The following is a 17605-nucleotide window of genomic DNA, read 5'->3' as shown; positions in this document are numbered from 1 at the left end:
AGTGCTCGGTCCTGTATACCTTGTATAATATATACTCTCTGTCCATACATTCCCGGCTCCGCTTACTCTGAGGCCATCTTCCCCCTCTGCCCCCCGGTCCCGTCCTCTCCACACGCGCTAAACAACCCCAGTCTGGCGCTCATACAAATACCTCACAGAGTTGCTAAGCGACCGGAGTATAACCTGGCCAATCGGCGCCCGAGCTCTGGCGTTACCAGGACTACAGTGGCCGGGACTTCCGGCGTTCGCCGTTGCTAGGAGACGCGCTGAGACTTTTCTTCAGAACTTTGTGTAGTAGTTTGAGGAGCCTCGTGGAGCGGTAAGTGAATCGTTCTGTGTGTACGGGGACTGACCGGGCATAGTGACTCTCCAGCTATAGGAAACCACAACTCCCACCATGCAGCGTATCCTCCTGATAGTAGTAGTCCTGCAGCAGCTGGGGTCTCACCTGAGCTTTAGGGGATCCCATTACCTGTGACCGCTCTGGCACATAGGAGGACCCCACTATCCCCCCTGTACTGTGACATCACTGTGTATTATCCCCCCTGTACTGTGACATCACTGTGTATTATCCCCCCTGTACTGTGACATCACTGTGTGTATTATCCCTGTACTGTGACATCACTGTGTGTATTATCCCTGTACTGTGACATCACTGTGTGTATTATCCCCCTGTACTGTGACATCACTGTGTATTATCCCCCTGTACTGTGACATCACTGTGTATTATCCCTGTACTGTGACATCACTGTGTATTATCCCTGTACTGTGACATCACTGTGTATTATCCCCCCCTGTACTGTGACATCACTGTGTATTATCCCCCTGTACTGTGACATCACTGTGTGTATTATCCCCCCTGTACTGTGACATCACTGTGTATTATCCCTGTACTGTGACATCACTGTGTGTATTATCCCCCTGTACTGTGACATCACTGTGTATTATCCCTCTGTACTGTGACATCACTGTGTATTATCCCTGTACTGTGACATCACTGTGTATTATCCCTGTACTGTGACATCACTGTGTGTATTATCCCTGTACTGTGACATCACTGTGTATTATCCCTGTACTGTGACATCACTGTGTGTATTATCCCCTTGTACTGTGACATCACTGTGTATTATCCCTGTACTGTGACATCACTGTGTATTATCCCCCTGTACTGTGACATCACTGTGTGTATTATCCCCCTGTACTGTGACATCACTGTGTGTATTATCCCCCCTGTACTGTGACATCACTGTGTGTATTATCCCTGTACTGTGACAACACTGTGTATTATCCCCCTGTACTGTGACATCACTGTGTATTATCCCTGTACTGTGACATCACTGTGTATTATCCCTGTACTGTGACATCACTGTGTATTATCCCCCCTGTACTGTGAAATCACTGTGTGTTTTATCCCCCCTGTACTGTGACATCACTGTGTATTATCCCCCCTGTACTGTGACATCACTGTGTGTATTATCCCCCCTGTACTGTGACATCACTGTGTGTATTATCCCTGTACTGTGACATCACTGTGTGTATTATCCCTGTACTGTGACATCACTGTGTATTATCCCCTTGTACTGTGACATCACTGTGTATTATCCCTGTACTGCGACATCACTGTGTGTATTATCCCTGTACTGTGACATCACTGTGTATTATCCCCCTGTACTGTGACATCACTGTGTGTATTATCCCCCCTGTACTGTGACATCACTGTGTGTATTATCCCCCCTGTACTGTGACATCACTGTGTGTATTAACCCTGTACTGTGACAACACTGTGTATTATCCCCCTGTACTGTGACATCACTGTGTATTATCCCCCTGTACTGTGACATCACTGTGTATTATCCCTGTACTGTGACATCACTGTGTATTATCCCTGTACTGTGACATCACTGTGTGTATTATCCCTGTACTGTGACATCACTGTGTATTATCCCCCCTGTACTGTGACATCACTGTGTGTATTATCCCTGTACTGTGACATCACTGTGTGTATTATCCCTGTACTGTGACATCACTGTGTGTATTATCCCCCCTGTACTGTGACATCACTGTGTATTATCCCTGTACTGTGACATCACTGTGTATTATCCCTGTACTGTGACATCACTGTGTATTATCCCCCCCTGTACTGTGACATCACTGTGTATTATCCCCCTGTACTGTGACATCACTGTGTATTATCCCTGTACTGTGACATCACTGTGTGTATTATCCCCCCTGTACTGTGACATCACTGTGTATTATCCCCTCTGTACTGTGACATCACTGTGTATTATCCCTGTACTGTGACATCACTGTGTTTATTATCCCTGTACTGTGACATCACTGTGTATTATCCCCTTGTACTGTGACATCACTGTGTTTTATCCCTGTTCTGTGACATCACTGTGTATTATCCCCTGTACTGTGACATCACTGTGTGTATTATCCCCCCCTGTACTGTGACATCACTGTGTGTATTATCCCCCCTGTACTGTGACATCACTGTGTGTTATTATCCTGTACTGTGACAACACTGTGTATTATCCCCCTGTACTGTGACATCACTGTGTATTATCCCTGTACTGTGACATCACTGTGTATTATCCCCCCTGTACTGTGAAATCACTGTGTGTATTATCCCCCCTGTACTGTGACATCACTGTGTATTATCCCCTCTGTACTGTGACATCACTGTGTATTATCCCTGTACTGTGACATCACTGTGTGTATTATCCCTGTACTGTGACATCACTGTGTATTATCCCCCTGTACTGTGACATCACTGTGTGTATTCCCCCCTGTACTGTGACATCACTGTGTGTATTATCCCCCCTGTACTGTGACATCACTGTGTGTATTATCCCCCTGTACTGTGACATCACTGTGTGTATTATCCCTGTACTGTGACAACACTGTGTATTATCCCCCTGTACTGTGACATCACTGTGTATTATCCCCCTGTACTGTGACATCACTGTGTATTATCCCCCTGTACTGTGACATCACTGTGTTTTATCCCCCTGTACTGTGACATCACTGTGTATTATCCCTGTACTGTGACATCACTGTGTATTATCCCCCCTGTACTGTGACATCACTGTGTGTATTATCCCCCCCTGTACTGTGACATCACTGTGTATTATCCCCCCTGTACTGTGACATCACTGTGTATTATCCCTGTACTGTGACATCACTGTGTGTATTATCCCTGTACTGTGACATCACTGTGTATTATCCCCCTGTACTGTGACATCACTGTGTGTATTATCCCCCCTGTACTGTGACATCACTGTGTGTATTATCCCCCCTGTACTGTGACATCACTGTGTGTATTATCCCTGTACTGTGACAACACTGTGTATTATCCCCCTGTACTGTGACATCACTGTGTATTATCCCCCTGTACTGTGACATCACTGTGTATTATCCCTGTACTGTGACATCACTGTGTATTATCCCTGTACTGTGACATCACTGTGTATTATCCCCCCTGTACTGTGACATCACTGTGTGTATTATCCCCCCTGTACTGTGACATCACTGTGTATTATCCCCTCTGTACTGTGACATCACTGTGTATTATCCCTGTACTGTGACATCACTGTGTGTATTATCCCTGTACTGTGACATCACTGTGTATTATCCCCTTGTACTGTGACATCACTGTGTATTATCCCTGTACTGTGACATCACTGTGTGTATTATCCCTGTACTGTGACATCACTGTGTATTATCCCCCTGTACTGTGACATCACTGTGTGTATTATCCCCCCTGTACTGTGACATCACTGTGTGTATTATCCCCCCTGTACTGTGACATCACTGTGTGTATTATCCCTGTACTGTGACAACACTGTGTATTATCCCCCTGTACTGTGACATCACTGTGTATTATCCCCCTGTACTGTGACATCACTGTGTATTATCCCTGTACTGTTACATCACTGTGTATTATCCCCCCTGTACTGTGACATCACTGTGTGTATTATCCCCCCTGTACTGTGACATCACTGTGTATTATCCCCTGTACTGTGACATCACTGTGTATTATCCCCCCTGTACTGTGACATCACTGTGTGTATTATCCCTGTACTGTGACATCACTGTGTTTATTATCCCCCCTGTACTGTGACATCACTGTGTGTATTATCCCCCTGTACTGTGACATCACTGTGTATTATCCCCCTGTACTGTGACATCACTGTGTATTATCCCTGTACTGTGACATCACTGTGTATATTATCCCTGTACTGTGACACCACTGTGTGTATTATCCCCTGTACTGTGACATCACTGTGTGTATTATCCCCCTGTACTGTGACATCACTGTGTGTATTATCCCCCCTGTACTGTGACATCACTGTGTATTTTATCCCTGTACTGTGACACCACTGTGTGTATTATCCCCTGTACTGTGACATCACTGTGTATTATCCCCCCTGTACTGTGACATCACTGTGTGTATTATCCCTGTACTGTGACATCACTGTGTGTATTATCCCCCCTGTACTGTGACATCACTGTGTGTATTATCCCCCCTGTACTGTGGCATCACTGTGTGTATTATCCCCCTGTACTGTGACATGACTGTGTGTATTATCCCTGAACTGTGACATGACTGTGTGTATTATCCCTGTACTGTGACATCACTGTGTATTATCCCCCCTGTACTGTGACATCACTGTGTGTATTATCCCTGTACTGTGACATCACTGTGTGTATTATCCCTGTACTGTGACATCACTGTGTGTATTATCCCCCCTGTACTGTGACTTCACTGTGTGTATTATCCCTGTACTGTGACATCACTGTGTATTATCCCCCCTGTACTGTGACATCACTGTGTGTATTATCCCTGTACTGTGACATCACTGTGTGTTGTATCCCTGTACTGTGACATCACTGTGTAGTATCCCCCTGTACTGTGACATCACTGTGTGTTGTATCCCTGTACTGTGACATCACTGTGTGTATTATCCCGTACTGTGACATCACTGTGTGTATTATCCCTGTACTGTGACATCACTGTGTGTTGTATCCCTGTACTGTGACATCACTGTGTGTATTATCCCTGTACTGTGACATCACTGTGTGTTGTATCCCTGTACTGTGACATCACTGTGACAGCCCAGACATCACCCAGATGACTAGTCACAGCCCAGACACCGCCTAGATGACTAGTCACAGCCCAGATATCGCCTAGATGACTAGTCACAGCCCAGCACCGCCCAGATGACTAGTCACAGCCCAGACACCGCACAGATGACTAGTCACAGCCCAGCACCGCCCAGATGACTAGTCACAGCCCAGACACCGCACAGATGACTAGTCACAGCCCAGCACCGCCCAGATGACTAGTCACAGCCCAGACACCGCACAGCTGACTGCCCCTTTAATAAGGCTAAACAAGTCTAGTTGGGCTTTAGTGAGGTCCATGTGTCCATGAAATATATTTTATGTTATGTACTTTTTGTTTGTTCTCTTTTATTCAGGACAATATGAGCGACAGCGTTCAGGACAAAGAGATGGATTTTGAGGATTTAACAGAAGAGGAAATTGGAATAAGTAAGCGATCGCTCAGCCATTCTGTGCTCCTATGGGAATGTATGTGTTACATATATGACAGGCTGGGGGCCCGGATCCCGCTGTGCACAGAGGATGGATATCTCCTCAGTACAGGGCTAGGGGCCCGGATCCTGCTGTGCACATAGGATGGACGTCTCCTCAGTACAGGGCTGGGGGCCCGGATCCCGCTGTGCACATAGGATGGACGTCTCCTCAGTACAGGGCTGGGGGCCCGGATCCAGCTGTGCACAGAGGATAGTGGTCTCCTCAGTACAGGGCTGGGGGCCCGGATCCCGCTGTGCACAGAGGATAGTGATCTCCTCAGTACAGGGCTGGGGCCCGGATCCCGCTGTTCACAGAGGATAGTGATCTCCTCAGTACAGGGCTGGGGGTCCGGATCCTGCTGTGCACATAGGATGGACGTCTCCTCAGTACAGGGCTGGGGGCCCGGATCCCGCTGTGCACATGGATGGACGTCTCCTCAGTACAGGGCTGGGGGCCCGGATCCCGCTGTGCACATGGATGGACGTCTCCTCAGTACAGGGCTGGGGGCCCGGATCCCGCTGTGCACAGAGGATGGACATCTCCTCAGTACAGGGCTGGGGGCCCGGATCCCGCTGTGCACATAGGATGGACGTCTCCTCAGTACAGGGCTGGGGGCCCGGATCCCGCTGTGCGCAGAGGATGGACATCTCCTCAGTACAGGGCTGGGGGCCCGGATCCCGCTGTTCAGAGGATAGTGATCTCCTCAGTACAGGGCTGGGGGCCCGGATCCCGCTGTGCGCAGAGGATGGACGTCTCCTCAGTACAGGGCTGGGGGCCCGGATCCCGCTGTGCACATGGATGGACGTCTCCTCAGTACAGGGCTGGGGGCCCGGATCCCGCTGTGCACAGAGGATGGACATCTCCTCAGTACAGGGCTGGGGGCCCGGATCCCGCTGTGCACATAGGATGGACGTCTCCTCAGTACAGGGCTGGGGGCCCGGATCCCGCTGTGCGCAGAGGATGGACATCTCCTCAGTACAGGGCTGGGGCCCGGATCCCGCTGTTCAGAGGATAGTGATCTCCTCAGTACAGGGCTGGGGGCCCGGATCCCGCTGTGCGCAGAGGATGGACGTCTCCTCAGTACAGGGCTGGGGGCCCGGATCCCACTGTGCACAGAGGATGGGCGTCTCCTCAGTACAGGGCTGGGGGCCCGGATCCCGCTGTGCACAGAGGATGGACATCTCCTCAGTACAGGGCTGGGGGCCCGGATCCAGCTGTGCGCAGAGGATGGACGTCTCCTCAGTACAGGGCTGGGGGCCCGGATCCCGCTGTGCACAGAGGATGGACGTGTCCTCAGTACAGGGCTGGGGGCCCGGATTCCGCTGTGCGCAGAGGATGGACGTCTCCTCAGTACAGGGCTGGGGGCCCGGATCCCGCTGTGCGCAGAGGATGGACGTCTCCTCAGTACAGGGCATGGGGTCCAGATCCCGCTGTGCACAGAGGATGGACGTCTCCTCAGTACAGGGCTAGGGGCCCGGATCCCGCTGTGCGCAGAGGATGGACGTCTCCTCAGTACAGGGCTGGGGGCCCGGATCCCGCTGTGCGCAGAGGATGGACGTCTCTTCAGTACAGGGCTGGGGGTCCAGATCCCGCTGTGCACAGAGGATGGACGTCTCCTCAGTACAGGGCTGGGGGCCCGGATCCCGCTGTGCACATGGATGGACGTCTCCTCAGTACAGGGCTAGGGGCCCGGATCCCGCTGTGCGCAGAGGATAGTGGTCTCCTCAGTACAGGGCTGGGGCCCGGATCCCGCTGTTCAGAGGATAGTGATCTCCTCAGTACAGGGCTGGGGGCCCGGATCCCTCTGTGCGCAGAGGATGGACGTCTCCTCAGTACAGGGCTGGGGGCCCGGATCCTGCTGTGCACATAGGATGGACGTCTCCTCAGTACAGGGCTGGGGGCCCGGATCCTGCTGTGCACAGAGGATGGACGTCTCCTCAGTACAGGGCTGGGGGCCCGGATCCCGCTGTGCACAGAGGATGGACGTCTCCTCAGTACAGGGCTGGGGGCCCGGATCCCGCTGTGCACAGAGGATGGGCGTCTCCTCAGTACAGGGCTGGGGCCCGAATCCCGCTGTTCACAGAGGATAGTGATCTCCTCAGTACAGGGCTGGGGGCCCGGATCCCGCACTGCAGAGAGGATGGACGGCTCCTCAGTGCAGGGCTGGGGGCCCGGATCCCGCTGTGCACAGAGGATGGATATCTCCTCAGTACAGGGCCGGGTGCCCGGATCCTGCTGTGCACAGAGGATGGACGTCTCCTCAGTACAGGGCTGGGGGCCCAGATCCAGCTGTGCACAGAGGATGGACGTCTCCTCAGTACAGGGCTGGGGGCCCGGATCCTGCTGTGCACAGAGGATGGACGTCTCCTCAGTACAGGGCTGGGGGCCCAGATCCAGCTGTGCACAGAGGATGGACGTCTCCTCAGTACAGGGCTGGGGGCCCAGATCCAGCTGTGCACAGAGGATGGACGTCTCCTCAGTACAGGGCTGGGGGCCCGGATCCAGCTGTGCACAGAGGATGGACGTCTCCTCAGTACAGGGCTGGGGGCCCGGATCCCGCTGTGCACAGAGGATGGACATCTCCTCAGTACAGGGCTAGGGGCCCGGATCCCGCTGTGCACAGAGGATGGTCGTCTCCTCAGTACAGGGCTGGGGGCCCGGATCCAGCTGTGCACAGAGGATGGACGTCTCCTCAGCACAGGGCTGAGGGCCCGGATCCCGCACTGCAGAGAGGATGGACGTCTCCTCAGTGCAGGGCTGGGGGCCCGGATCCCGCTGTGCACAGAGGATGGATATCTCCTCAGTACAGGGCTGGGGGCCCGGATCCCGCTGTGCACAGAGGATGGACGTCTCCTCAGTATAGGGCTGGGGCCCCGGATCCAGCTGTGAAAGGGATATGTCTTCGCTAGATTTGAAGTAAAACCATATGATTGGTTTACCCTGCACCAAATGTGATACAGGGTCGGCCAATCAGTAGGGGGTGTAAGGTCGATGTGCTCTATGTATCACACTGACATAAATTGGGGGGCCCCGCACCGCCTGCTCTGTGTGACACGACCGACCAATCTGCCCCAGTGGGGTTCATGTATCAGACCGGCCTGAGAGAAACTGCTGAGGATGAATGTTTTATCTTTTTGGGTCATGAGGCCCAATACTAATATTTATTTATATAGAAATACTGTGCAGTATATAGAGGTGACACTTTGTACATTGATGTGCTCTGCCTGACAGGTCTACAGATGCAGCTTCTATCAGATGAAAGACATAAGGATCACTGTGATTTCCTACTGGACACATTGGATGAACAACTTGACCAACTTCAGGTAAGAAAACTCAGACACCTAAACATCATGGGGCTATGTGCACACTCAAAATTACCATTTTATAATATTAAAGTGTCCCTGTCGTTATATCTTCCAAAATCTAAATTGGCAGGAAATGTGATATAAAGCAGATATCAGACTGGCGCAAAGGGCCATTAACCCAGAGGGCCCCGGATCACCCCTTGAAAACTATATATAAAACTTAGCTTTTAATAAGTAATAATGTACTATAAAATCATTAGACACCGTGAAAAAGTTAAAATCACTCTCCCACACGGGGCATCTTCAGGTGTAGGGCACACCTGAAGACGCCTCGTCTAGGGGTGAAACTAGTTGTGGTGGCGGTGTGTTAGGTTTTTATCTGCTACTTCCACAGTTCCTATATCCCAGTAGTCTGCAGCTATTTGGGAAGATCTGAGTACCAGCGGTTGGTGGACTAAAGTATATTGATTAGAGAACTGTGGGAGAGTGATTTTAACTTTTTCACGGTGTCTAATGATTTTATAGTACATTATTACTTATTAAAAGCTAAGTTTTATATATAGTTTTCAAGGGGTGATCCGGGGCCCTCTGGGCTAATGGCCCTTTGCGCCAGTGTGATATTTGTTTAAATATACCCAGGACCCCCTTGGTCTTTTTAGGCACTTTAGTTGTTTGTTGTGATATAAAGCAGGACTGCAATTTACATTCATTATTATTTTTTTCATTCTCATGCTTTATAACAAAGCTATACTTACTGTAACCAGGTCCGGTTTCCTGAAGGCTGCTATATAACATCTATACTTACTGTATCCAGGTCCGGTTTCCTGAAGGCTGCTATATAACCTCTATACTTACTGTAACCATGTCCGGTTTCCTGAAGGCTGCTATATAACATCTATACTTACTGTAACCAGGTCCGGTTTCCTGAAGGCTGCTATATAACATCTATACTTACTGTATCCAGGTCCGGTCTACTGAAGGCGGCTATATAACAGCTATACTTACTGTATCCAGGTCCAGTCTCCTGAAGGCAGCTATATAACAGCTATATTTACTGTATCCAGGTCCAGTCTCCTGAAGGCAGCTATATACCAGCTATACTTACTGTATCCAGGTCCAGTCTCCTGAAGGCTGCTATATAACAGCTATACTTACTGTGTCCAGGTCCAGTCTCCTAATGGCAGCTATATAATAGCTATACTTACTGTATCCAGGTCCAGTCTCCTGAAGGCAGCTATATAACAGCTATACTTACTGTATCCAGGTCCAGTCTCCTGAAGGCTGCTATATAACAGCTATACTTACTGTATCCAGGTCCAGTCTCCTGAAGGCTGCTATATAACAGCTATACTTACTGTAACCGGGTCCAGTCTCCTGAAGGCAGCTATATAACAGCTATACTTACTGTATCCAGGTCCAGTCTCCTGAAGGCAGCTATATAACAGCTATACTTACTGTAACCAGGTCCAGTTTCCTGAAGGCTGCTATATAACATCTATACTTACTGTAACCAGGTCCAGTCTCCTGAAGGCAGCTATATAACAGCTATACTTACTGTATCCAGGTTCAGTCTCCTGAAGGCTGCTATATAACAGCTATACTTACTGTATCCAGGTCCAGTCTCCTGAAGGCAGCGATATAACAGCTATACTTACTGTATCCAGGTCCAGTCTCCTGAAGGCAGAGATATAACAGCTATACTTACTGTATCCAGGTCCAGTCTCCTGAAGGCTGCTAGATTACAGCTATACTTACTGTATCCAGGTCCGGTCTCCTGAAGGCTGCTATATAACAGCTGTACTTACTGTATCCATGTCCGGTCTCCTGAAGGCAGCTATATAACAGCTATACTTACTGTATCCAGGTCCAGTCTCCTGAAGGCTGCTGTATAACAGCTATACTTACTGTATCCAGGTCCAGTCTCCTGAAGGCAGCTATATAACAGCTATACTTACTGTATCCAGGTCCAGTCTCCTGAAGGCAGCTATATAACAGCTGTACTTACTGTATCCAGGTCCAGTCTCCTGAAGGCTGCTATATAACAGCTATACTTACTGTATCCAGGTCCAGTCTCCTGAAGGCTGCTATATACCAGCTACACTTACTGTATCCAGGTCCAGTCTCCTGAAGGCAGCTATATAACAGCTATACTTACTGTATCCAGGTCCAGTCTCCTGAAGGCAGCTATATAACAGCTATACTTACTGTATCCAGGTCCTGTCTCCTGAAGGCTGCTATATAACAGCTATACTTACTGTATCCAGGTCCAGTCTCCTGAAGGCAGCTATATAACAGCTATACTTACTGTATCCAGGTCCAGTCTCCTGAAGGCTGCTGTATAACAGCTATACTTACTGTATCCAGGTCCAGTCTCCTGAAGGCAGCTATATAACAGCTATACTTACTGTATCCAGGTCCAGTCTCCTGAAGGCAGCTATATAACAGCTGTACTTACTGTATCCAGGTCCAGTCTCCTGAAGGCTGCTATATAACAGCTATACTTACTGCATCCAGGTCCAGTCTCCTGAAGGCTGCCATATAACAGCTATACTTACTGTATCCAGGTCCAGTCTCCTGAAGGCAGCTATATAACAGCTATACTTACTGTATCCAGGTCCAGCCTCCTGAAGGCAGCTATATAACAGCTATACTTACTGTATCCAGGTCCAGTCTCCTGAAGGCTGCTATATAACAGCTATACTTACTGTATCCAGGTCCAGTCTCCTGAAGGCAGCTATATAACAGCTATACTTACTGTATCCAGGTCCAGTCTCCTGAAGGCAGCTATATAACAGCTATACTTACTGTATCCAGGTCCAGTCTCCAGAAGGCTGCTATATACCAGCTATACTTACTGTATCCAGGTCCAGTCTCCTGAAGGCAGCTATATAACAGCTATACTTCCTGTATCCAGGTCCAGTCTCCTGAAGGCTGCCATATAACAGCTATACTTACCGTATCCAGGTCCAGCCTCCTGAAGGCAGCTATATAACAGCTATACTTACTGTATCCAGGTCCAGTCTCCTGAAGGCAGCTATATAACAGCTATACTTACTGTATCCAGGTCCAGCCTCCTGAAGGCAGCTATATAACAGCTATACTTACTGTATCCAGGCCCAGTCTCCTGAAGGCAGCTATATAACAGCTATACTTACTGTATCCAGGTCCAGTCTCCAGAAGGCTGCTATATACCAGCTATACTTACTGTATCCAGGTCCAGTCTCCTGAAGGCAGCTATATAACAGCTATACTTACTGTATCCAGGTCCAGTCTCCTGAAGGCTGCTATATACCAGCTATACTTACTGTATCCAGGTCCAGTCTCCTGAAGGCTGCTATATAACAGCTATACTTACTGTATCCAGGTCCAGTCTCCTGAAGGCAGCTATATAACAGCTATACTTACTGTATCCAGGTCCAGTCTCCTGAAGGCAGCTATATAACAGCTATACTTACTGTATCCAGGTCCAGTCTCCTGAAGGCTGCTATATACCAGCTATACTTACTGTATCCAGGTCCAGTCTCCTGAAGGCAGCTATATAACAGCTATACTTACTGTATCCAGGTCCAGTCTCCTGAAGGCAGCCATATAACAGCTATACTTATTCTTTCGGTTATTGTTGATTGACATTACTTTAACATTCACACCACACCGCTTTTTCACATCATGGTGAATTCACAGGCAGATTTGTTGAGGAAACTGAAATATCCTTATTCAGATAAATGAAACTAATTTTCAGTCACAGAAATGTCTGCAATTAATCTGCCACCTATGATCTCTCTTTAGAGAGACTCTGTCAGTAGGATTATGGCGTATTATCTCAGGGTAACATAAACTAGTGACAGAGAAGCTGAGCAGATTGATTTATCACTTACATTGTTCTGTGCAGCTGATCCAGAGATCTCCTCCTGAATAACATGTACAATAAATAATCCTCTCCATTATGTGCATGAGCTCAGTAGTCCTGGATATTCATGAGAAGCAGGAAACTCCGCCTACCAGCTGCTGATTGGCAGTTATCTATCCATGCTGTGTATAGGCAGTCAGCTGTCAATCAGCAGCTGGAGGGCGGGGGGAGGGGTGCGGCAACAATCCTATTCTCCTGCATATTAGGAGAACAGCTGAACAGAATGATGTCAGTAATATACCAATCTGTGCAGCATTTCTGTCACTAGTTTATGCTGCCCTCATTTATGGCGGAATAAACCGAGTGACAGATTCCCTTTAAGGGAGCGTTTACACAGTATAGTTGGGATCATAATGAATTATAGAAGATAAAGGATAGATACTACTACGTACATACATGAGCCCCAGCGGAGCAGCCGACAGCTTGTGGGCTATTACCTTTCTACTCTCTATTCTAAACGACAGCAATACAGCACTGTGTAAGAGCCCCCTTAGGCTATGTTCACACACAGTATTTCTGTTCAGTATTTAGTCAGTATTTTGCAAACAATTCACAATTACCGTTATTTCAAAATAAGAATCCCTAGTCTGCTGGATATACATAGTCTGCTGGATATATATAGTCTGCTGAGCGTCCATAGTCAGCTAAATATACATAGTTTGCTGGATATGCATAGTCTGCTGAGCGTCCATAGTCAGCTGGATATATATAGTCTGCTGGATATATATAGTCTGCTGGATATACATAGTCTGCTGAGCGTCCATAGTCTATTGGATATACATAGTCTGCTGAGCGTCCATAGTCTGCTGAGCGTCCATAGTCTGCTGAGCGTCCATAGTCTGCTGAAAATACATTGTCTGCTGAGAGTCCCTAGTCTGCTGGATATATATAGTCTGCTGGATATATATAGTCTGCTGAGCGTCCATAGTCAGCTGAATATACATAGTCAGCTGGATATACATAGTCAGCTGGATATGCATAGTCTGCTGGATATACATAGCCTGCTGAGCGTCCATAGTCATCTGGATATACATAGTCTGCTGGATATATATAGTCTGCTGAGCGTCCATAGTCAGCTGGATATACATAGCCTGCTGAGCGTCCATAGTCATCTGGATATACATAGTCTGCTGGATATACATAGCCTGCTGAGCGTCCATAGTCATCTGGATATACATAGTCTGCTGGATATATATAGTCTGCTGAGCGTCCATAGTCTGCTGGATATACATAGTCTGCTGGATATACATAGTCTGCTGGATATACATAGTCTGCTGAGCGTCCATAGTCATCTGGATATACATAGTCTGCTGGATATATATAGTCTGCTGAGCGTCCATAGTCCGCTGAATATACATAGTCAGCTGGATATACATAGTCTGCTGGATATACATAGCCTGCTGAGCGTCCCTAATCTGCTGGATATACATAGTCTGCTGAGCGTCCATAGTCAGCTGGATATACATAGTCAGCTGGATATATATAGTCTGCTGAGCGTCCATAGTCAGCTGGATATACATAGTCTGCTGGATATATATAGTCTGCTGAGCGTCCATAGTCTGCTGAGAGTCCCTAGTCAGCTGGATATACATAGTTTGCTGGATATACAGAGTCTGCTGAGCGTCCATAGTCAGCTGGATATACATAGTCTGCTGGATATATATAGTCTGCTGAGCGTCCATAGTCAGCTGGATATACATAGTCTGCTGGATATATATAGTGTGCTGGATATACATAGTCTGCTGGATATATATATAGTCTGCTGAGCGTCCATAGTCAGCTGGATATATATAGTCTGCTGGATATATATAGTGTGGTGGATATATATATTGTGCTGGATATACATAGTCAGCTGGATATATATAGTCTGCTGAGCGTCCATAGTCAGCTGGATATATATAGTCTGCTGGATATATATAGTCTGCTGAGCGTCCATAGTCTGCTGGATATACATAGTCTGCTGGATATACATTGTCTGCTGAGCGTCCATAGTCAGCTAGATATACATAGTCTGCTGGATATATATAGTCTGCTGAGCGTCCATAGTCTGCTGGATATACATAGTGTGCTGGATATATATACATAGTCTGTTGAGCGTCCCTAGTCTGCTGGATATATATAGTCAGCTGGATATATATAGTCTGCTGAGCGTCCATAGTCTGCTGAGCGTCCATAGTCTGCTGGATATATATAGTCAGCTGGATATACATAGTCAGCTGGATATACATAGTCTGCTGGATATACATAGTCTGCTGGATATACATAGTCTGCTGGATATACATAGTCTGCTGGATATACATAGTCAGCTGAATATACATAGTCAGCTGGATATATATAGTCTGCTGGATATATATAGTCTGCTGGATATATATAGTCTGCTGAGCGTCCATAGTCTATTGGATATATATAGTCTGCTGGATATACATAGTCTGCTGGATATACATAGTCTGCTGGATATACATAGTCAGCTGAATATACATAGTCAGCTGGATATATATAGTCTGCTGGATATATATAGTCTGCTGGATATATATAGTCTGCTGAGCGTCCATAGTCTGCTGAGCGTCCATAGTCAGCTGGATATACATAGTGTGCTAGATATACATAGTCTGTTGAGCGTCCATAGTCAGCTGGATATACATAGTCTGCTGGATATGCATAGTCTGCTGGATATACATAGTCTGCTGGATATACATAGTCTGCTGGATATATATAGTCTGCTGAGCGTCCATAGTCAGCTGAATATATATAGTCAGCTGGATATACATAGTCAGCTGGATATGCATAGTCTGCTGGATATACATAGCCTGCTGAGCGTCCATAGTCATCTGGATATACATAGTTTGCTGGATATACATAGTCTGCTGAGCGTCCATAGTCATCTGGATATACATAGTCTGCTGGATAAATATATTCTGCTGAGCGTCTATAGTCCGCTGAATATACATAGTCAGCTGGATATACATAGTCTGCTGGATATACATAGCCTGCTGAGCGTCCCTAGTCTGCTGGATATACATAGTCTGCTGAGCGTCCCTAGTCTGCTGGATATACATAGTGTGCTAGATATACATAGTCTGTTGAGCTTCCCTAGTCTGCTGGATATATATAGTCAGCTGGATATATATAGTCTGCTGAGCGTCCATAGTCTGCTGAGCGTCCATAGTCAGCTGGATATACATAGTCTGCTGGATATATATAGTCTGCTGAGCGTCCATAGTCTGCTGAGAGTCCCTAGTCAGCTGGATATACATAGTTTGCTGGATATACATAGTCTGCTGAGCGTCCATAGTCAGCTGGATATACATAGTCTGCTGGATATATATAGTCTGCTGAGCGTCCATAGTCAGCTGGACATACATAGTCTGCTGGATATACATAGTCTGCTGGATATATATAGTCTGCTGAGCGTCCATAGTCTACTGAGCGTCCATAGTCAGCTGGATATACATAGTCTGCTGGATATATATATAGTGTGCTGGATATACATAGTCTGCTGGATATATATAGTCTGCTGAGCGTCCATAGTCAGCTGGATATATATAGTCTGCTGGATATATATAGTGTGCTGGATATATATAGTGTGCTGGATATACATAGTCAGCTGGATATATATAGTCTGCTGAGCGTCCATAGTCAGCTGGATATATATAGTCTGCTGGATATATATAGTCTGCTGAGCGTCCATAGTCTGCTGGATATACATAGTCTGCTGGATATACATTGTCTGCTGAGCGTCCATAGGCAGCTGGATATACATAGTGTGCTAGATATACATAGTCTGTTGAGCGTCCCTAGTCTGCTGGATATATATAGTCAGCTGGATATATATAGTCTGCTGAGCGTCCATAGTCTGCTGAGCGTCCATAGTCTGCTGGATATATATAGTCTGCTGGATATACATAGTCTGCTGGATATACATAGTCAGCTGGATATATATAGTCTGCTGGATATACATAGTCTGCTGGATATACATAGTCTGCTGGATATACATAGTCAGCTGGATATATATAGTCTGCTGAGCGTCCATAGTCTGCTGGATATATATAGTCTGCTGGATATATATAGTCTGCTGAGCGTCCATAGTCTGCTGAGCGTCCATAGTCAGCTGGATATACATAGTGTGCTAGATATACATAGTCTGTTGAGCGTCCCTAGTCTGCTGGATATACATAGTCTGCTGGATATACATAGTCTGCTGAGCGTCCATAGTCTGCTGGATATATATAGTCTGCTGAGCGTCCATAGTCTGCTGGATATGCATAGTCTGCTGGATATGCATAGTCTGCTGGATATACATAGTCTGCTGAGCGTCCATAGTCAGCTGGATATACATAGTCTGCTAGATATACATAGTCTGCTGATCGTCCATAGTCTGCTGGATATATATAGTCTGCTGAGCGTCCATAGTCTGCTGGATATGCATAGTCTGCTGGATATACATAGTCTGCTGGATATATATAGTCTGCTGGATATATATAGTCTGCTGAGCGTCCATAGTCTGCTGGATATGCATAGTCTGCTGGATATGCATAGTCTGCTGGATATACATAGTCTGCTGAGCGTCCATAGTCAGCTGGATATACATAGTCTGCTAGATATACATAGTCTGCTGATCGTCCATAGTCTGCTGGATATATATAGTCTGCTGAGCGTCCATAGTCTGCTGGATATACATAGTGTGCTAGATATACATAGTCTGTTGAGCGTCCCTAGTCTGCTGGATATATATAGTCAGCTGGACATATATAGTCTGCTGAGCGTCCGTAGTCTGCTGAGCGTCCATAGT

The 17605-nt window shown here is 47.2% G+C and overlaps 1 protein-coding gene across 1 annotated transcript in view; it reads left to right on the top strand.

Annotated features, from left to right (window-relative positions):
* Nucleotides 1–256: 256 nt before the first annotated feature.
* Nucleotides 257–17605, top strand: part of LOC138775291 (uncharacterized) — a gene marked incomplete at its 3' end in the record, with an annotated part of 31841 nt that continues 14492 nt past the window's right edge. Inside the window, exons 1-3 of the mRNA XM_069955890.1 lie at nucleotides 257–319; nucleotides 5487–5559; nucleotides 8836–8927. Coding sequence (XP_069811991.1) covers nucleotides 5493–5559; nucleotides 8836–8927 — 159 coding nt within the window. The remainder of the gene's footprint in view (nucleotides 320–5486; nucleotides 5560–8835; nucleotides 8928–17605) is intronic.

Source organism: Dendropsophus ebraccatus, unplaced genomic scaffold, assembly GCF_027789765.1.
Source record: "Dendropsophus ebraccatus isolate aDenEbr1 unplaced genomic scaffold, aDenEbr1.pat pat_scaffold_1481_ctg1, whole genome shotgun sequence".
In the NCBI taxonomy this organism is placed as follows: domain Eukaryota; kingdom Metazoa; phylum Chordata; class Amphibia; order Anura; family Hylidae; genus Dendropsophus; species Dendropsophus ebraccatus.
This window is presented reverse-complemented; position numbering and strand designations above follow the sequence as displayed.